At 52.1% G+C, this 13451-nt stretch overlaps 5 protein-coding genes across 5 annotated transcripts; 3 read left to right on the top strand and 2 right to left on the bottom strand.

Moving 5' to 3' along the window:
- Positions 1-314: 314 nt before the first annotated feature.
- N7532_005158 (uncharacterized protein) lies at positions 315-629 on the top strand (the record flags this gene model as incomplete). Its single annotated transcript, XM_056617652.1, has 1 exon — positions 315-629. One exon carries the CDS (start codon positions 315-317, stop codon positions 627-629), a length of 315 nt encoding a protein of 104 aa, XP_056473811.1.
- A 99-nt stretch (positions 630-728) lies between these two features.
- Positions 729-1799, top strand: N7532_005157 (uncharacterized protein; the record flags this gene model as incomplete). The annotated part of the gene is made up of 1 exon (XM_056617651.1): positions 729-1799. One exon carries the CDS (start codon positions 729-731, stop codon positions 1797-1799), a length of 1071 nt encoding a protein of 356 aa, XP_056473810.1.
- A 592-nt stretch (positions 1800-2391) lies between these two features.
- On the bottom strand, positions 2392-3786 carry N7532_005156 (urease accessory protein UreD; the record flags this gene model as incomplete). The annotated part of the gene is made up of 2 exons (XM_056617650.1): positions 2392-3521; positions 3774-3786. The coding sequence occupies 2 exons, from the start codon at positions 3784-3786 to the stop codon at positions 2392-2394; spliced, it is 1143 nt and encodes a 380-aa protein (XP_056473809.1).
- A 2200-nt stretch (positions 3787-5986) lies between these two features.
- N7532_005155 (cohesin subunit IRR1) lies at positions 5987-9606 on the top strand (the record flags this gene model as incomplete). The annotated part of the gene is made up of 2 exons (XM_056617649.1): positions 5987-6458; positions 6515-9606. The coding sequence occupies 2 exons, from the start codon at positions 5987-5989 to the stop codon at positions 9604-9606; spliced, it is 3564 nt and encodes a 1187-aa protein (XP_056473808.1).
- A 1475-nt stretch (positions 9607-11081) lies between these two features.
- Positions 11082-13113, bottom strand: N7532_005154 (karyopherin alpha; the record flags this gene model as incomplete). The annotated part of the gene is made up of 3 exons (XM_056617648.1): positions 11082-11990; positions 12047-12556; positions 12874-13113. 3 exons carry the CDS (start codon positions 13111-13113, stop codon positions 11082-11084), a joined length of 1659 nt encoding a protein of 552 aa, XP_056473807.1.
- Positions 13114-13451: the final 338 nt, after the last annotated feature.

Below are 13451 nucleotides of genomic sequence, written 5' to 3'. Positions count from 1 at the left end.
ATCATATAATGGGTATTCCACTCTCATACTGAGTGGTACCTACTACTAGTAGTAGTGTAGGAGCGTGGAGTGTCCACGGTTGTGCCGCCCGAACGAGCCACGCAATCCAATCAGTGCCCGCCCCTCCGCAACATGGCTGCATCCGCTGGACGCTGATTGCTTGCGACTTGCATCCTCCCTCTTCACGTTTGGCAACGGACACAGAATTGAGACCAAAAGAGCACAGGAGAATCCCCCCAATATAACCCGGATGAGACCTGCAGGGTCGGATCTACTTTCTTTCCTCCCTTCCCGATCGCATCCCCCACGCAGCAATGGGGACTTCCTTCCGGCCGCAGACCTCTCGAGGCCCCGGTGCCTCCTCCGAGTGTTTGCTCGAGGCCCCCTTCGAGGCCTACGCCGACTCGCCCGATATCAGGCCCGAGGATGACCCTCTCATGGACGATGCTGTTCCCCGCGATCGGGTGGGGCCGTCAACATGGCGCAGGCTGACGGCATGGAATCGGTTCACGCGCTCTGCCAACGCCCACGCCCTGCCCCTGCTATCTGAAGAGCCGCACCGCAGAAAGTACTCGCGCTGCTGGGGCTGCTTCTCCCGCGGTCTTCTTATCTTCTTCGTCATGCTGTAAGGTTCCGATGCTGTTGCAGCTCGATTCGGCCCAGGCCAAGGTCGATCCATAGCTCCTCAACGTCTCCCTTGATCTGCGCGATATGGCATGGCTAACGCAATGACTGTCAGTGGAATCATCCAATTTATCTCCCTTACTTTCGGAATTGTCCTCTCTTTCTTCCCGGATGAGTATGACCGTGCCGCGAGCTCATGGAGGAAAGGTGATGAAGACCTCGCTGACGACACCTCGCACTGGCCAACTGATCGGACGCGCGAGATTATTCCTGTGAACTGCCACTCGCACAATGACTACTGGCGCCGGGTTCCACTCTTCTCCGCGTTGCAGGCGGGGTGTATCGGTGTCGAGGCAGATGTCTGGCTGTTCGATGAGGAGCTGTACGTCGGTCATACTACCTCGTCCTTAACTTCGCGCCGGACGCTCCGGTCGTTATATGTCGATCCATTGGTGAAGGTGCTCAACCGACAGAACCCCGTTACACCCTTCCACCGCACTGTCGATAACCCACCGCATGGTGTATTTGATACGGACCCAGAACAGCCTGTGGTTCTGCTGATCGATTTCAAGACGGACGGCGCTGCGACTTGGCCTGCTGTTGTCAAGCACCTTGCGCCGCTGCGGGATCGGGGCTACCTAACCTACTTCAATGGACGCGAGATCATCCCGGGGCCTGTCACGGTCGTCGGAACAGGCAACACGCCCTTCGATCTGGTTACAGCGAACTCCACTTACCGGGATATCTTCTTCGACGCTCCACTAGAAAAACTTGTCGATGACGAGAAAGCGGACCAGGCGTTGTCTGTCCCGAGCGACGAGCGGCTTAACGACCTTGGGCAAGGTCACTCGGGGATGCCAAATATCATCACGCCCACTACCTTCAATGTGACGAACAGCTTCTACGCCTCTGTCTCATTCCGGAAGGCCGTTGGGTACCCGTGGCCGTTTCATTTCACACAGCATCAGATGAATATCATTCGGAACCAGGTCCGAGTTGCCCACCGTCACGGCCTGAAGGTGCGCTACTGGGCGTTGCCGAGTTGGCCCGTCAGTCTGCGTAATCATATTTGGCGGATTCTTGCTCTGGAGGGCGTTGACTTTATAAACGCTGATGATCTGGCTGCTGCCACCAAGGGCGACTGGAAAATTCGTATTTTCGATTGGTGGTTCTAGATTTTATTAGAACTTGGATGATCCTGGTCATGGCATGATATATATACATACCATCTACTCCAGACGTACGTATGGGATTATGACGGGCGTTATGAGACTTGATTTGGCTTTTTCTTGACATCTGAGATACCTTTTTCCTTGGATGTTTTTGCTTTAATAGATTTCATGGCTTGTGCTACGATCCAGAACATTCAAAGTTTTGTGAAAGGTGATAGCGCCATGGCGCAATATAAATATCATGTTTGCAGTCAAAAAAAATTTTTGGCGACTGCCTTGATGCAGTTATGCTATAGTCCCAATTTGTTATGGTTTTGCAGGGCCCTGCTGGAGGGATGCTTCCAAATCACCAATCACATGCAATAGGCTGAAAAAAAACAAATGCAGAATACCAAAAGTAGAGACCCGAAGGCCCAGAAGGTAGACAAGGCCCGAGGACCCAGTGGGTATCATCAATATTCGGTTGTGTTGGTACTTGGAGGAAGGGCGGCAGAGCTGAATGGGTTGAAAGTCCAGGTGGGAGAGGCGGGATAACAAGAGTAAGTAGGTGGCAGTCAGGTTGCCAAAGAGAAAAGGAAGATGAGATGTGAGGAAATTACATGCAGAAGAGAGCCTCTTCGCCGAATTCTCGGACGATGCTGCCTTCCTCGCGGAGAAGACCGCCAAGCCAATGCTTGGCTGTCTCGAAGTCCTTGGCACCGAACTTCACAAGAACAAAGCCGGCGCGCACGCGAGCCGCTGTCCAGGTGACATCGCCCCGGCTAGTGGGGGTTCCCTCGGGTGCGGAAGATGATTCTGATGAAGACCAATTCCGACTACCGATACGCGGCTGTGAGGTGAATTGCTCGATGAGGAAGGTTCCGAGCCTGTCAAACACCGGGCCTGACAGGATCAAGGTTCCCACGACTCCGTGAGGTCTTGTTCGTTCCTGAATCACGTTCAAAGGCAGCAGGCCGGCCTGCGCCTGGGGCGGTACGTCCGCGCCATCCGGGTGGGGATTCAATTCGTGGCTAGTCTCCTCATTGTCCTCATCGTCATCTGAGGCGAGGTCGTCTTGTGTTTCGTCATCCAGAATAACGGAATCTCGGAGGAGCAGTCGGCTCTTCCCAGTCTTTTCATCGGTAGCCCAGACTTCATTACGGCCCTTCCAGAATCGGAAGTTCCAATTCTCGCCACGCGAGGTCCGGCCTTGCGTCACCCAGTCCAGCACACAAAGACTGCTGCGTTGGTCACCCCGGGCGGAAGCATCCACGGTAAATGTTTGAATTTGCGCGTAGCGACTGTTTTGGTAGGGCACGGATGGATCTGGAAGGTAGCAGAGCGCAGACTCGCGGCCGATTCGGACGTCTAATGACTGCTGGCTCATGTCTGAGAGGTGGTCATTCGCGGGCATCTTTTTGCGGTGACCTTTGATCACACTGACACCATTGTCGTTGCCGGGTTCGGTTTTGAAGATCTTGGTGCTCCCCTGGGGCGTGGTCACCACCATCCGTGTCTTCGGCTCAAGCTTGATCGTCACCTCGATGTGGTCTCCGGGGAGTAGACCGCCACCATAGGTGAGAAGGTATAGATGGATAGGCCTTGATGGGCACGAGTCCGATAGCGCAGAAGTGTCCGGGCTGGGGACGAAGCCGGGAGCACGTGGGACGAGCTTCAATGGGTATTTATACGTGAGGGTAGTGAGGGTGGGATTGTTGGGGGGAGGAGAGAGAGGACGACGTTGCCCTGCCCCGGTTTCGCGATGGAAGACTCGAAGGGCGAGCGGATGGGCATTGCTGGTTGTCGCATGGTGGCAGATGTGATGTGCGTGTTTTGGAGAAAGGTCGAAGGGTCGAAAGATAGGGAGAAGTGGGGAGATGGTGAAAGCGGTGGACGGAGCGGAGGAGGGGCGGGCAGCCTTTATTCACGGCGCAGGATGAAGGCGTTGAGGAATAAGCCAAGCGGGCATGAATGTTGTGAATCAGTAAGGCGTGATACCAGGCTGCAGCATGATGTCTTGCAGAAACCCGGGTTTTGTTACCCCGGAATTCTTGGGAGCGTGACTGGTATATAAAATTAGCCCAGGGGCGATGATGGCATCCATTAGTCAATGGGCTCGCGCATCCTGGTTGCGGTGGCACGGCTATCCATGGACTAGATGCGACTATGTGTCAAGCGGGGCGCCCTGACCCCATGTGCGAGCATTGCTGGGCTCCGCGAGACCGAGCGAAGCGGATGAAGTGGATGAAGTGGATTTGGCGGCCGCCGCGGGGGATTCACAATTGCATTTCTATGACAAACCGCAACCCGGCCAAGCCGTCGCGACGGGCTCAACTCGGCCTAGACGCAGGCTTGGTCCTGCAGCACATGACCGTCTTATGTCATCGCGACGGCGATCCAGCGCCGCCAAGGTATTTGGCGTATTCTATCCCGCACTGCCGTGTATTCTGCGTATTCTGCCGAGCAATCTGTATCACTTCGCGATTTTGATTTGGCCATCTGAAGAGGTAGTCTGTTGATCCCCCCAGCATATGCTTAAGGGCCAAGACAGTGCCAACAGTATGTTGCTGCATTATTGTTTCACTAGGCCTAGTGTACGTAGAATTCCTCAAAACACGTCAGTCCCATAGCCACCTAGGTACTGTTCTATATGCTGCGAGAGCTTTCACTAGTGCTATTCTATATAATTTTTTTCGAATCAAAATTTCTTATATTATCAGAGATCGCATACCAAATTCAGGCTACTGTCTATCATTCTGATCTACACTCATAGTAGGCTGCCCTTTATTGAGGACAGGCTCCCCTTTTTTTGGAGGCAGTGCATCCCGCCTCTTGACTAGTCGATGGCGATTGAGGCCAGTCTGCTCGGCTCGGGAGACCAGCATCGCTTCCAAGGGCGTCCTAGATAGAAACAATGGTCGAGCCCCTTAAATGTCTCGCTTCCAAGATTGACCACATATAAGCTTGGTATTCTCACCTGGGTCACCTGCCTCATCACCAACCCAGTCATCTGTGTTATCTCCCATGGCTGTGGCTGTACTTTCCATCTGATGCCAAGGTACTAGGAATTCGGTGAGAGTATCAAGTTTGGAACCAATCAAGCTTTCCGTAAAGTTTTCCACGTTGCCTTAACTGAAGATGACATCCGGAATCCAAGCCCTTCCCGGCTCTGAGAAATGATGAAGGTCAATAATATCGCTCAAGATCATCCCAAACGTTCTTCTCTTTAACTCCAGAGCTACTGCTTACAATCCGTGTGGTAGAGAATGACATGACGGCTTCTTGTGGTCCTCTTCAATCCTTTCGAATTGTGTTTTATTTCTGGGGCGGGATTTATTTTTCTTGAAGAAAAATTGCCTTAGGATGGACTCGATAAGGACTACTTGCTACCCCACATTTACTGTGTCAAGTTAAGAGGTCTAGAAATTATAAACTCGCTGTGAGATCATACAAAGTATCAGTATAATCGACAAAATCAGCCAGTAGAGCATGCAAATCATGATCGAGTATTGCCTTAGTCTAGCAACCTTCACTCTTTCAATGCAGTTTGAGTGCGCATCTATCTACTAAGCTCACAACAATATGTTCCAAGCAGCACCATTACTCGCTTGGACTCAACTACTTCACTCGCAAAATTGTGGTCCTGCCTCCCGAAGCCCATCACTGCCCCGCTGTTCAATTACGACCCAGGTTTTGTATGCCAGGCGGCTCTTTGCCGACGGAGAGGAATTAAGACTATCCAACTATGGCTTGGATATTTGACGCGCGTGGATTGAGTTTGAATGAACCCTAAAGCAGAGCCGTTCAAAGCGAAGATGATATCGATCGTTGCGGCCTGAGATCTACAGCGCCAAGACGGCGAGTTGGTGCCTTAGTGCCTGAGTCGCGTCCACCTCCTGGTACGCTTTCACGCTTCCCAGGGACCCCCGCCCTCCGATCTATCGGCCCTCGCAATTTCTCCCAGAAACTGTTCGGCATTCGACCACCTGGGACTTCAGCTCTAACGACCTGTGTCAACGACGATCGGTCTACGGCTTTCGCCCACGCGTCCATTCGCCGGATCGTGTTTGCTGCCGTCGCACGGCGCGTTTCACGGAGCGCGATTCGACCTGACACCGATCCCCGTGTCTTTGTTCTGCATTCGGGGCTGACAGACGCGAAGCCCCTACTATTCCAGTCGCGAAACTCCCAATCACACAATCTCATTCATCATGGATGTGGACAATCCAAGCAGCCCAGTGGGCACCCCCGGCGAGGACCGACGCAAATCGGGTCGCATGACGCGCCGCCCCGAGGTCTTTTCACAAAGCACACACTCCGCCAACGAAACGAACGCCGGCGGAAAGCGCAAGCGTGGAGACGTACTTGAACCTGGCAACGATGACGATGACGATGACGATGACATGTCCGAGTCCGAGAGCGACGATGCTGGCGACGATGCTGGTGATGATGATGCCGACGAGGAGGAATTGAAGGCCAAACGCCGCGCAGCTCGCAAGGCTGGCCCCAAGAAGCCCGCGACCAAAAAGGGGTCGCGCGCTACAAAGAAGCCAAAGGTTGTGGGAAATGGAGTAGGGAGACAGCTCGCTTTCAGGCCCGCTGTCAATGGCCGACTTCCAGCTTCGCGTTCCCGCAAGCCCAAAATACGACCTAGCCTGGCAGCAGGTGAGCGTGGACTATACGGTGAGTTTCCCAAACTATGTTGCAACTGAGCTTAGTAACTAACACCATGTGAATAGCGGAGGTTTTTGGAAAGAACAACAATACCGACACAGCCGCCGCACAATGGCTAAGTCTCTACCAACGTGACAGCTGGGTGGCCATGCGCGACTTGATCAACTTTATCATCCGTTGTACAGGGGCCGAATTGGAGGTGAATACAGACGAAGTGAAAGATGTGGACCATACTCCCAAGCACATTGCAAATCTCCAAAATGACTACCACGAGCAGGGTATCACCGATTACCCTTTGATCTCCCGTGACAGGAAATACAGGGCGTTCCAACCTGTTCTCGAAGAATTCATCAGTGCCCTGATCCAAACCTTCCATCATTCTTCGGTTTTGTATACCGATGAGGCTCTATTTGAGAATATCCAGATTTGGCTTACTTCGATGTCGACAGCCTCCTGCAGACCTTTTCGGCACACATCGACCATCATTGCTTTAGCAATCATGAGCGCCCTCTGTGACATTGCACAGGAAGTGAGTTCAACCGTTACAACCTCTCGCAAGCAGCTCGAAAATGAGAAGAAAAAGAAGACCGTGAATAAGGGTCGGGTGGAGGCAATCCAGACGGCTGTTATAGAAGGCGAGCAGAAGGTTGAGCAGCTGAATGTCTTTATCCAAGATGGCTTTGATACAGTTTTTGTTCACCGCTATCGCGACGTCGATGGTGCGATCAGAGCTGAATGCATGCTTGCCTTGGGCCGATGGATTCGTACCTATCGAGAAATGTTCCTGGAAGCCCAGTCTTTGCGCTACCTGGGCTGGACTCTTGCTGATACCGTTGCCCAAACTCGACTGGTGGCCTTGACGCAGTTGCTACCACTATACGAGAGCAAAGACAATGTCGGTGCACTCAACTCCTTCACTGAACGTTTCCGTCAGCGTATAGTGGAAATTGCTGCTCAGGACGCGGACATCAATGTGCGTGTGGCCGCGATTGAACTTCTGAGTCACTTGCGGGAAGGAGGCTTTCTCGAACCAAGCGACATCGATGCTATTGGCCGGTTGGTTTTCGACCTTGACCCTCGAATTCGGAAGGCTGCTGGCGGATTTTTTGTAGACAATGTTCAGGACGCTTTCGACTCGATGGTGGAGGAAGTCGGAGACGAGATGAACGAAATGTTTGCCGATGACGACGAAGACGATTTTGAGTCACCAAAGCGCTCGTGGATCAAGTTCAAGTGTCTAGTGGACATCTTTCAGTCCTACGACGGTCAAGTGACCGAAGAAACGAATCCGATAACCACAGCGCGTGACGTTCTTGCCGGAGCGCCCGCCAATTCCCGCTTTGTTTTGGCTACCGAGGCTATTTATCCTCATATGGAAGAACTTGCACAGTGGCAGTCGTTGGCTGGCTTCCTCTTGTATGATCATTCGCAGATTGCTGATAACCCGTCTGAAGATGACATGACAGGTGTTGTTCGCAACCTGTATAAGATGCAAGAAGGCCAAGAGTCAATCCTGCTCGAGATCTTGTGTGCAGCGGTCAAACTGCGGGTACTTGAGGTTGCCAAGTCAGACATCGACAAGCGCGGGCGCAAGATTAAAGCTTTGACTGTTAAGATCCCTGAGCTGCAGGAGGAAATTTCCCACAACCTCGCTCAGATCATTCCTCAACTCTTGAACAAGTTTGGGTCCGCCCCGGAAGCAGCTTCTGCCGTCCTCCGACTCGAACATTTGGTAGACTTGGACACCATTCAAGACCTGCAAAAAGATACCACAGCCTACTCATCTTTGCTCAATGACATCAATAAGCAGTTCCTGACACATTCTGATCATGATGTCTTGGCGGAAGCTAGCGTTGCTTTTTTGCATGCAAAGAGCTCTGACGAGATGCGCGAGGCGCTCGAAGGCAAGGTCCAGGAATTGTGGGATGATATGGTCGAGACTTTGGGCGCATTGTCTCGCAAGAGGGAAGTCCAAGCTGGCATCTCCATTTCCGACCCAACTCTGACCGATCTCACCAATACTATCACTCGCATTTCTAACCTTGCGGGTATCACGGACTGCTCAACTATCCTGGAAACGGTGCCAACTTCCCGATCAAAACATAAAAAGGATCAGGGCGAGGCGCCATTCAACACCCTCATTCATCTTACACGACGTGCTCTTTTGCCGGAGGATGACGATGAGGATATAGCGAGAGCGGAAACCGAATTGGTGACCAACAGCATGCGTACCCTGCTTTTCTATTTCATGTGGAAGGTACAGGGTCTCATGACTGCCTTGAGTGAAGGCACAGCAACCTTCAATACATCCTACTTCGAAGCTCTCACAAAGTGCCGCGAGACCTTTGCCTCGGCACTCCTGGACATCATGAACGGGCTCTCCCGCCTGGATGACTTGCGGTTCGCCGCTACAACAACCTTCCTTGACCTCCAAACTCTTTTTAGCACACTTCGAAATGCCGGCCAGTGCGTTGGCAATGATGAAGACATCATTTTCCAGGCACAAAGCCTCGTGCACGAAATTGCGCCAGATTCCCAAGCCCTCATCGCCAAGATACATGCCATTGCTGAGCGAACCTTTGCCAAGAAGGCTAAGCACGATCTTGAGCCTGCCGAGGATGATGCACCCGCATCCGAAGATGAGCCCGAGGACGATGAAGAAGGCAGCGATGACGAGGATGAAGTCGTCATGACCGAGCGTCTTCGCAGCAGTATCGTTGCTGAGCAGCGCCTGTGTGAGCTAACCGGAAAACTTGTTCTTGCGATCATTGGCCGTGTTCTAGATGCTTCCGGCTCGAAGCGCGGCTCCCTAAAGAAGCGTCTTCTTCGCAACAAGACCGCTCTCGGCCAAAACTACCGCGAGGTTTTGTCATACCTGGAAGAGCGCAAGCCTCGCAGTGCACTACGCAACAAGGGAAAGCAGCCCGCCAAGAACGCACAAGAAGGCCAAGCACCTGCGATAGGGGGCAAGGACTTCAAATCAGCCGAGCGGGTGGAAGATAATGAAGAAGAGGAAGGAGACCACGATGATCCTATCGAGGAGGACGATGAAGATGATTTGCGGGCACGGGAGCTCGTCGAGGACGAAATTGTGGATGATGAAAATGAGGATCTGAATGGTCCTGATCTGGTTGACGATGAGATAATGGGTGACTGATTGTCTTTTCGCGGTATTGCTGCGATTTGATGAGATTTTGATTTGCTTCTCTTTTTCAGCCTTTGATTTTGTTTCTTCGCTTTTTCTATTTCTAGTGTCTAAATTTTCTTCCTTAAGTCCTTGCTCCCCGGGTGGACAAGTTTTCTGACTGTGTATGCTATGGATATCTCACCCCGTCCTACCTGTTCTTTCTTTCAACACTTAATGTTTGTCATCTTGGATGAGTACCTACTAGTAAGATGTGGAAGGTACAGCGCCTTGAACCGTTGTTTCCGGGCCGCGGTATAGAACTATGTCACTAGAGCGCATATTTGTGACTGCGCTCTATGCACCATAATACAATATGAACCACACTGGCATTGCTACAGCTGTGGGTGTTCTACCAGAAAGTGTAGGTATGCTTCTATATTTTTCGACGATACCTTGAGCCTCGAATGAGGGGATAAAAAATATCTTTTGTAATGCGTTTGAATGGCTTGGAAGCTATTTGACACTAAAGGTAGATTTGAACCCACATTCATACCGCACATAAACCCATGGATGTCTGCGTGGTCTACGAGCTAGTGTGAGCACACTGGTGAAACACCAAAATGATTAACAAGCGTGGTGGTGTTACAATGCCTTGTAGTGCAATGCGAACGTGTCATGCCTACACACTAGTTTAGTGTACCTCACAATGGATGGGATGGAATGAGGTATAACCAAAATATCGAGATGTGAAACTGGTATCTTCAGGTAGCCTACAGAACATGGTTACTCCTATATTACTCCAATTGTTGTTGATACTTGGAATCCTTTACTGCATAAGACTTGTCATTTTTTGCTGGCAAATTGCGAAAGAAACTACCAGGCGAAGCGCAACCAGCACTATTGCCAGAGGCGTAACTTGGGCAGGCAATAGGCAAACTCAGTAGTGGGAACGCTACTGCTTAGATAAAGCTTGAGAATTGCCTTGTTCACATTCATAATGCCAGCGAGCCACGGTCACTTCCTTTGAGGTCTAATGCCCTGCCAGAAGCACCATTCGAAAACGAGGGAGACATTAACGTAAAAAGAAAAATTCCGATCCTGCAAAGAAATACGCCTGTGTATGAGGATGCTAAAGGGGAAGGGGGGTTACATGATGGTGAATCTTGCTTATCGTAAATCAAATTGGGCGTGGAGAAAAGGGGGGAAAGGGAATAAAAAAAATCGTGACGAAGCTGAGGGGGCCAAAGGGGGATATTTGGTGGGGATGGAAATGGTTCAAAGTGGTTTGCCACGACATCAAGGAAACGGATGCCTAGGCGCAACGCACTGAAAGAGAACCCGGGAATGAAGTATGTTGGGACATTGAACCGAGGGTAATCCAAAAAAAAAGAAAAAGAAAAAGAAAAAAAAATGACTGCATCTTTGCATGTGGTACCAAGTGCAATTTGTGAAGCGGGTTGACATATGGACCGAGAAGATAGCGGTGAGGTTGAGAATGCGCCCTTTTACATATCCATGGAGTCACCACCGTTGGCGAAGTTGAATCCACCCGGCTGCTGCTGGCCAGCGCCGAGAGCGAATCCAGTCGAAGTCTGCTGGGGCGCGATCTCTTCGATGTCGCCAGCAACCTCATCCTCATCAGAGAAGTACTTCTCGATGATGTTGTAGGCCTTCATGTAGATTTCCTCGTTGGCGTTGTTCTGGCAGTCATGAATCTTCTCCATGCCAGTGGCTTCCTCGATGAACAGAGCGTAGCGGTTGAGGCGTGCCTCGCCTTGACCAGCCTCCTTATCCATCTCACCGACCTTAAGGATGTTCTCAAGGCCATCAAGAGCAACTTGGATGATCTTGTTGTCGGGGCAGGCCAGCAAGTCACAGAGGGGTTTGATGCAACCCTGGGAGACAAGATAACGAATCTGCTCAGGCTTCTGCAGACCACCCGAGGTGGCATTGGAGATGGCCCAGCAGGCCTCCTTGCGGGTCTTGAAGTCACCGTTGGCCAGCAAGTTGATCAATGGAGAAATGATGCCAGCGTCAATAACAGACTGGATCTGGCTGGAGTTGCCCGCGGTAATGTTGGAGATGGTCCAGCATGCCTCCTTACGAATTCCATCCTTAGTGGAACTCAGAAGAGAGAGCAGAGCTGGGAGAGAACCGCAGTTGATAATGACTTGGGTCTGGACATCATCACCAGTGACAATGTTACCCACAGAGCGCAGAGCAGGAGTCTGGACAGAAGTGGAGGCATGCATGAGGAGTTCAACCAGGCGACGGGGGATGCCGGCCTCGATGACAGCCTGAATCTTATCGTTGGCACCATCAGACAGGTAGGAGATGGCCCAGCAAGCATCGATCAGAACCTCATCGTCCAACATGTAGATGAGCTTGGCAAGGACGGGGAGAGCAGGAGCGATCTAGAAGAGTCAGAGAAAGGTTGAGGGTTAGAGGATGTCAGTTTTGAAGGACTCACCGTGTTCCAGTCGGGCTGCGGGGTCTTTCCACGGCAGAAGTTACTTAGGGTCCAGGTAGCGTTGCGGAGCATGCTAAGCTTGCGACCATCGTTGATGAGGTTCAGCAGAGGGCGCAGTGCACCGGCCCCGAGAACAAAGTCACGGCAGTGAGGGCTGTCACCAGCAATGTTACCAAGGGCCCAAACGGCCTGCTCGCGAACATCGGGTTCAGGGGAGCTCAGCAGCTCGACGAAGATCGGCACAGCGCCGGCCTCTATGACGACCTGGGTTTGTTGGGCAGAACCGGAGGCAATGTTGGTCAGAGCCCAAGCAGACTCAAACTGGACCAGGGTGTGAGGGGAACGGAGGAACTCGACGAAGCGGCTGACGACTCCAGTCTCGATAACACGCTCGATAGGAGGGTTGCGCTCCTTGGACAGCAATTTGCGGAACTTAGTGGTGGCCTGAATTTGCTCCTCGACTTGGTCGGAGAAGACACCTTTCACCATCTGGGGAAGCTCGACATTAAGCTATGAAAAGCATTGTGTTAGCTGCTTGTAATTCTCTCACGGCATCTCGCAAAGCATCGCGTGGTGGGGTGGTGGGCGCCATGGCCCGTGTTGGAGGGGTCGGCCCCATGGCAACCGGGCGGTGAAAAAATTCCATGTTGATGATCGCATCAAAAAAAAAACAAAGGAATAGGCGGGCGCCGTAATCAGGAGGGACCTTCAAGGTATCCTTCTGATCACCGTATGTCCGTAAAAGACAAAACCCACCAAGGGTTACAGAACAAATGAAACAGCGACGTGAGAACAGAACAAACGCTCAGAGGAATTCGAAAACTTACCTCGCTCTCGATAGCACTTGCTTCATCATCGCTCTCGGTGGCGGCAGCCATGCCACCGCCGACACCGATTCCTCCATCGCGGGTCTGGATACCACGTCGCTTGGCCAGGTTCTCCTCACGCTTCTGCTTGCGAATCTCGACCTGTTGTTCTTCACGGCGGCGGCGGAGCTCATCGGGGCGGAACTGATTCCTGGCCTTAAACTGGGTCCGGCGGTGCTCGGGGATGTAACGTTCAGCCATGATTGCTCGAGTGTAGAAAAAAGCGCGCCTCAGAAATGTAGGAGAAGAAAGGTGGGTAGAATGGGCGCGCTGAGGATGGAAGGAGGGAGAGGGAGAGATGTGGGGGGAGGAAGCGGAAGAAAGGATTCGTGTGTGCAAGGAGGGGGCGATCATGTGACGCCCGCTCCTGTCAGGCGCGTTCGCGCGGCCCTGCTGGTTCTCCCAGCACGACATCAAAGAAATGGATCTTTCCTGTTGAAATTGCAGCTCTGGAATCCCCAAGGCTCTCTTTTCCTGTCGGACGAAGTCCCATCTCTCGCGACCATGAATGACACCGATTGACTGGCGCCAAGTCCCAG

This window comes from Penicillium argentinense, assembly GCF_028826775.1.
Source record: "Penicillium argentinense strain IBT 30761 chromosome Unknown utg000005l_segment0_segment0, whole genome shotgun sequence".
NCBI lineage: Eukaryota > Fungi > Ascomycota > Eurotiomycetes > Eurotiales > Aspergillaceae > Penicillium > Penicillium argentinense.
Note: the sequence above shows the minus strand (reverse complement) of the source record. Positions and strands in the feature narration are given on the sequence as shown.